Here is a 7,604-nt window from a genome sequence, read left to right on the forward strand (position 1 = left end):
CACACACACACAAACACACACATACACACACAGCAGCTCAGTGAAATACTTCAACTTTATTTAAAGGAATGTGAACAAACAGAGCCAATCTCCCATGAAGCCCTGGGCCAAAAGTGCTTCATTAGTATGACTTACACAGACAGATAGTAATCTAGATATTATTTATTCATGAAAGCTAATTTAGCCATTAGTTATTAGTAGAGGAGACCTGTAATCCCACAGCACAGACCTCTGTGTGTCTGGATACCAATACAAAAGCACAGCAGCTAGTGATCTGAATGCTAATGCGGCCCTGGACGTGGCTCTTTTACTCGCCGCTTGTTAACGCACTCAGTGACCAACAAATCACATTATATAAGCAAAGAGATTATACCTGAAACGTTCAGGACATATAGATATGATATGGTCAAAGGGTGGGGGTGAGGACTGACTTCAGTTAACTGTTCATACAGACGTTATTCAATCTGATTCAGTCTGCTATTGTATGTACAGGACAATTTAAAAGGTCACAACTGGCAATTATGGTTTTCAATCCCAAACTCTGAGATGAGTGCAGCAGACTAGAAACTATTATATCAGAATATAACAATGTTCAACACAAACATTACATTTAACCTTTCAATGATTTTTTTACTCTTTTAGTTCCATTATTTGCTGTGTGTTCAAGTTCTTATGAATTTGTATGGTTTTCCATCATGAGAGGGTGTTTTTTCATTCAACAGTGGATAGAAACACAAGGACATATAATGTTTAAAATGATGTCTCACATTGTAAGCTTGACCTGTAATAACATGCGGACAGAATCTTTTTGGATGTATTTTCATACTTTTAATGTCTGCATTCAAAGCCATTAAATTTTAAAATTTGAGGTAATATAATCAGACTACTTTTGACCTAACTCGTGTATCACATTGATTTAAATAGGATAATTTTGTACCATATTGATATAAAAATACAAAGAGAAAGAAAATATATTCCATTCGTTGTAATTAACAGCATAAAGTGCATTAAACATTATATTACGTCAAGGTTTACCAAACTGGGGTTCATAAAATTAACTGCAGGGGTTTCGTGAGTTTAATGAAAAGCTAATAATTAATGAAATCATAAAAATGTTAAATTAAAATAAGTCATTTTAAAATGGCATCAATCAAATAAAACACTTACTAAAAAAATTTAATTATTTTATTTGTTTACCTGCATGTCATGTGACCATTACCCAACGTCAGAGAACCGTGAACATGCAAATATGATAATTATTAAAATATTTATTTTAAAATCTTCATACAAAAATATATAAGGTGAAAGAGGTTCAGATGACAAAAAAGTTTGGGGATCCCAACATTACATGCAAATAAGAAATAACGTTAATTTGTGTATTTTACAAAAGCCTTTCAAATAACCTATGATAATTCAAATAAAATTAAATGTGTTGTTCATCGATAGTTGATGCAATGTTGAAACACTTCTTAAACCTTAAATGATTTTTGTAAATGCAGTGTAGCCACCTGACTAATGACTGATCTCTGTGTGAATGTCCACGAAACTGGAAGACTTTCTATGAACAGTAGGCTATTTTAGAAAGGAACATTTAAAAGAGGAAAAAGAGGAATTGGGGAGAATCGATAAATTATGAATAATGTATTGCTATTGTGTGAATTATATGTAGGCTAATCATGTAAATCAACAAAAAAGTAATTTTAGTCTGATTAGGAGTATTTTAAAATGTAATTTAATCTAACTAGAAGTACTTAATTTTTGGAATCTGATTACGCAATCCAGATTCTATGTAATCAGTTACTACCCAGCTCTGTGTACCACTGTGAATCCCACTGGCCTGCCCCTAAATCCAGCCGTCACACAAACCTAACAGGTTTTCAGATTTTCACAAAGCCACACACAGAGAAGCTGATTTAATGCTAGAGTGAATACCATAACCTTTTATAGACCGCCAGCTCATTGTGTATTTACACAACGTCTCGTCCGGGAACATTGAGAGAAAGCGTGAAGAGAGAGAGAGAGAGAGAGAGAGATCTATGAGTGAACGCCGCTCGCACACATACGATAGGATTTGCCATTGTTTTACCTGAAGAAACACAAAGCCAAACACTCCTACAAGCCAAACACATAAAAGCATTTCTGGCTCATGCTAATTTGTTTATAAAGGTTTATGCACTTAGTGTAGTAAGAAAACTTCATATTCTAGAGCATATCATTAAGCCAGTGACATTCAAACAGCATATGACAAATGCTTATTATTGCAGTTTGCCTAGTTGAGCATCACTCTCATCCTTAGTGATCTGATCAAATCTCTACAACACTATAAAAAAATTCTTCCTTCTTCAAAATAACATTTATTTCAACGAGTACCTTGCTGTTTCTTTTTGATTAAATGTGAAGTTAACTAGCCATTTGTGAGTGCAAAATGTTTAGACACCATATTTTTCTTCAATCTGAGTGCTCAAGCACACCATTTTCATAAAACAGGCGAAGGAAAAATCCACATGGAAAGCAAAACCTGAGTCATATCTACAGACCAGAAGATCACAGAGACGCTTTTCACTGCAGGCAATAAACAACCACCTAGCAACCACCCAGAAAACCCTAGCAACCGCATAGGAACATGCTAAAAAACATTGAAAACACTTAGGAACCCCTTAATAATGCAAGATTTCCCTGTGCAAAAAAAGCCAAATTATCTCCAGAAAACAAACAAACAAACAAAAATCTAGCTGTTTCGGTCATAAAATGCACAGAAATGCTCTTACCTGTGTGATAGTTCACCTGTTTGCTCTGCATGGAGAACGCTCCCATGACGAGACCCATAACTGCTGTCCGCCGCTACACACCTGTAGCATGAGACAGCGCCGCGCTCAGATGAGAGCGAAACGTGTGTTTGTTGATGTCTAGTTCAGCGTGTGCGTGTCTGCACTTAAATTGTAGATCCTTCCTCTCTCTATCCTCCTTCATCAATGCATATTAATCTTTCTCTCTTTCTGTCCGTCCAAATCTCTCTCTCTCTCTCTGTCTCTCGTCCTCCCACCCTGGAGACAGATATAAAGAGAGCGAGAGAGAGTTAATGCCAAAGAGGAAGAGGACGTCAACCAGGGAATGAGAAAAACCTCAGGAGACAGAAACACTCTGGCAGAGGAATAAAGAACAGAGGAAGTGAGCGAGCGATCCTGGTGTGTGTGTGTGTGTCGTCATCTGAAAGCAGAAATGGCAGCCCAACCTTCTAGACAAAAGTGAAAACACTTCAGAAAATCCATCTCTCATTATCCGCTCATTTCACAGGGCTCAACACGAAGCTTTTCCAGCTACTAGCACAGGTGAAAAGGGTCAAAATGACAACCAGTATTTGATTGATTAATCACAGTGCATTAAGATAATTGGATTGCATTACAGGTTTTATGAAATGGTATGTTAAAATATGCAGATTGTCTAATTAAATATGCGCACATTTGCATACATTTCCAAAACAGAAATTTGATTTGATTGGTTTTGTTGACATATATGTACAAAGGGGATTTAGAATTTCTTTTTATCACTATTGTTTTGGAATAAAATGTTCTATAAATCAGATAAATGATATATGAACAAGCACTTCTGTAAAAACTAGAATATAGATAGGAATATGTACAGTATGCTTAATTAAATGAGAAAAAAACTAATTTTGTGAAAACAGATGTACATTAAAAGATGTATTATAATTTAAAAAGTACAGATGCAAATACTGTAGATAGTGTAATAAAATAAAGACTGAAATTTGCAGGCTGTTGGAGATGTTTACTTTCCACTAGCATGAAAGACAACGTGTAACGAAAAGCCAAATATCCCAAAATCTCAGAATTGACTAGTGTATGAAATTTTTTTTTTGCCTGCAGTATCTTGCCTTAGTTGTCCAAAAGATGCACAAAAAATTAGTTTGACATATGATTACAAAATACCCAGTAGAATTTATTGATTTCTCTGTACACTGCTTGAAACCATTTAAATTGTAGTTGATTGATTTTTTTAATTAAAAAACTTTGATACTCATTTCAGTATTTATATGCTATTATAGTATTTAATATTTTTATTTAGCTCATTTGTTTCAGTTCACAAAACGAAAACAGTTTCATTGTCATTTTTATTAGTTTTTTATATTTCTATTTAGCTTATTTGTTATACTTTATTTCAGTTATACCAAATATATATTTTTTTAAGTTTAACTTTTTCATTTAATATTTATATTTAAATAAACAAATTGACTTGTTACTGTAAAGGTACTTTTAAAGCACATTGCACAGAGCACTATATAAATAATCATAACTTGACAAACATACCAAAGGACTCATAAGTAGGAGTAATGTTAAAGGTGACATATCATGTAAATCTGACTTGTTCTGTGTTTAAGTGCTATAATCAGGTCCCTGGTGTATCTACCAACCCACAAAACATGAAAAAGAACAACCCAGTAATTTTTTTGGTAAGCTTTTCTCTGCAGGCTTGTGAAAAAACGAGCCGCCCCGTGACGTAGATTATAATATTACCACCCCTTAATCTGCAAGTTTCCACCCACGGTGTCGCCATTGTGTTTTCGCAAGCAACAATGGTATACTAATTCTAATGCCATGGTGAAAGCTTGAGCAAAGCATGCTAACTGTTCTGTCTTTGGTTGCACTGATCAAAGAACACTATTCAGAGTCCCAGCCTCAGAGGAGACAAGAGAGCAGTGCATTTATTGATTTATTTACTGTATATTACGCTGCTGCCACACAGATCTAATATAAACATGCAATTTCTTTCCCAGCTGTTTACCTTCACAGACATAAACGGCTGTTTTTGTAACTTGTGTGTTTTTAACATAAACTTGTGTGTATTTGACAGTTTATGCGCAATAAGACATGAAAGAGAACTTAGTTTAGTACTCACATGCTGTGACAGCCGCTTTCTGTGCGTTAGCTTCGGATGTGTGCACTCAGAAAACCGTATATCAGAAGTTTAAACTAGTATGGTTTAAAACACATGATTTCAGTGCAATAGACATGGTAATCAAAACCAAACACATGTTTTTTAACAGAGTATTTGAGGAATGAGCTGTAAAGGCACAGCACTATTCTGGAAAAGGGGGCGGGGAGCAGCAGCTCATTTGCATTTAAAGAGCCATGCACGAAAACAGCGTGTTTCTGCTTCCACTCAAAATAGGCAAATTTAAAATGATATAATAAATTATCTGTGGGGTATTTTGAGCTGAAACTTCACAGACACATTCTGGGGACACCTGAGACCTACATTTTCATATTGTAAAAAGGGGCATAATAGGCCTCCTTTAAAAAAATGTGTAGATGTTGTAATAAGTAATAAGACTTCTACGTGTCACAAACAAAACCAATCAAATGTTGTAAAATCTAGTGACTGGTTCTTGTTCCTCAAAAATGCTGTTTGTACAGTAGCTGTCTTGACTGGAACCTTGTAAATTGAGACTGACATCTCTGACATTGAGACTGAGGCCATTTTGTGCAATGTGCATCAAGCGATACATGAATGATCTGTCTAAGGCTGAGACACAACAATACGAACAAAGCATGAAAAAGATTGATTGTTTGTCTGACTGAAGAAAACTGAGCTCAACTTAAAAAGATGACAACAAACTCAGAGCAGAAACTAACACTACTGTCTACAGATCATCAACACACAGACTGTGGATAGAATAGTTTAAAATTAAAGAAAATAAAATTATACACTTTAGAGCAGCTTGTCTGCTTTGCACAGCTCTACATATCCTTTAAATAGAGCATAATTAGTGGTGTTTAAGAACATCAAACATCACTATAACTATTGCTTCCACTCAAGGTTTAGACCAACAACAACACTAAATATTAAACTTTATCATGTATCTCAACCTCATGTGCCTTGAGATGAGGTGTGTTATTACTTTTCTAAAGGATATAATATTTTCCCCTTGCATGCAATGGTCATTTGAAGAATCATATTCATGACAATACAATACAGTTTCTTATGAGTAGAGAAGAGGCTCTGTGACTCTACGATCATCTGTCAGACACATGCTATGAACATCTTCTGGACTGAGGCAGATATGAGCTTTATTCTATGCCTATTAAAATATATTTAATTCAAAATGAATCATTGATATTTTGGAAATTAATGTTTCAGAGGGACACAGTCTGTCCTGAGGGCTGCTGGTGTGTGTGTGTGTGTGTGTGTGTGTGTGTGTCTAGTCAAACTAGAATGTACCACACAACTTCACAAAACAACACATTCTCACACAAAATGCACCTACAAATGACACTACAGAGAATTTGTGAAAACACAAATACACATACAATCTCCTGATTCATCACCATATACAACAAGTGCAGCTAAATTCGAATCCAGTTCTAATCACACCCAGTTCAATTATTTAGAAGTGGCATGATATATGAACAAATATATGATTCACAAACAAATGACTCTTATGAGCAGTTTCTTTTAGTGAATGAAACCCATGAAGAGCGATCAGCGCAATTCGGTTCAGGAACGGATGTGTCTAAGCTGGTTATTTTTAGTGAATAAAAACCATTTCCCAAAAGCATCGTTAGATAACTATGGTCGTTAGTTCCATTGAACTTTATTGGTAATGGCGGAACTTGCGACCATAGTTGCTTTTGGGAATCGCACCCCAGAGCAATCACTGCAGTGCGATTCACAAACAAATGACTCGATCATACTAGACGGTTATTAGTGAATGAAAACAATGCAGAGCGATCACCGAAGTCCACTTCACTAAAAAATATTTACAAACCTATTCAGTACAAATTACATTTTTAGTGGATGAAAATGAAGCACAGCGATTAGAGCAGATGGATTCATGAATACAGAACACATACAGGTACATCTCAAAAAATGTTAATATCATGAAAAAGGTCAATATTTTTTGTCACTCATTTCAGAAAGTGAAACCTATATATTACATTGATTCATTACACATAGAGTGAAATATTCAAGCCTTTATTTCTTGAAATGTTGATGATTATGGCTTACATATAATGAAAACCCAAAATTCAGTGTCTCAGAAAGTTTGAATATTGTGAAAAAGTTCAATATTGGAAAGTCATGGTGTCATGGTGTCTCAAAACACCTGCAAAGGTTTCCTGAGCCTTTAAATGGTCTCTCAGTCTGGTTCAGTAGGCTACACAACCATGGGGAAGACTGCTGACTTGACAGATGTCCAGAAGACAGTCATTGACACCCTCCACAAGGAGGGTACACTCTTAAAAATAAAGGTGCTTCAAAAGGTTCTTGAAGCGATGCCATAGAAGAACCATTTTTGGTTCTGCAAAGAACCATTTAGTCAAAGGTTCTTTAAAGAACCATCTCTTTCTTACGTTTTTATAATCTGAAGAACCTTCTTTCGCCACAAAGAACCTTTTGTGAAACAGAAAGGTTCTTCAGATGTTAAAGGTTCTTTATGGAACCATTTAGACAAAAAGGTTCTTCTATGGCATCGTGAAGCACCTTTATTTTTAAGAGTGTAAGCCACAAAAGTTAATTGCTAAAGAAGCTGGTTGTTCACAGAGTGCTGTATCCAAGCATATTCATAGAAAGTTGAGTGGAAGGAAAAA

The 7,604-nt window shown here is 35.3% G+C and overlaps 1 protein-coding gene across 3 annotated transcripts in view; it reads right to left on the reverse strand.

Annotated features, from left to right (window-relative positions):
* Positions 1-7,604, reverse strand: part of kcnip1a (Kv channel interacting protein 1 a) — an 84,829-nt gene that overhangs the window by 39,125 nt on the left and 38,100 nt on the right. Inside the window, exon 1 of one of the 3 annotated variants that reach the window (XM_016234209.1) lies at positions 2,769-3,124. The exons of the other annotated variants lie outside the window; for them this stretch is intronic. Within the exon in view, the coding sequence (XP_016089695.1) occupies positions 2,769-2,826 (58 nt within the window). The 5' untranslated portion in view covers positions 2,827-3,124. Of the gene's footprint in view, positions 1-2,768; positions 3,125-7,604 lie in introns of those variants that run through there. 3 annotated transcript variants of the gene reach the window in all.

This window comes from Sinocyclocheilus grahami, unplaced genomic scaffold, assembly GCF_001515645.1.
Source record: "Sinocyclocheilus grahami isolate Dianchi unplaced genomic scaffold, SAMN03320097.WGS_v1.1 scaffold447.1, whole genome shotgun sequence".
Lineage (NCBI taxonomy): Eukaryota > Metazoa > Chordata > Actinopteri > Cypriniformes > Cyprinidae > Sinocyclocheilus > Sinocyclocheilus grahami.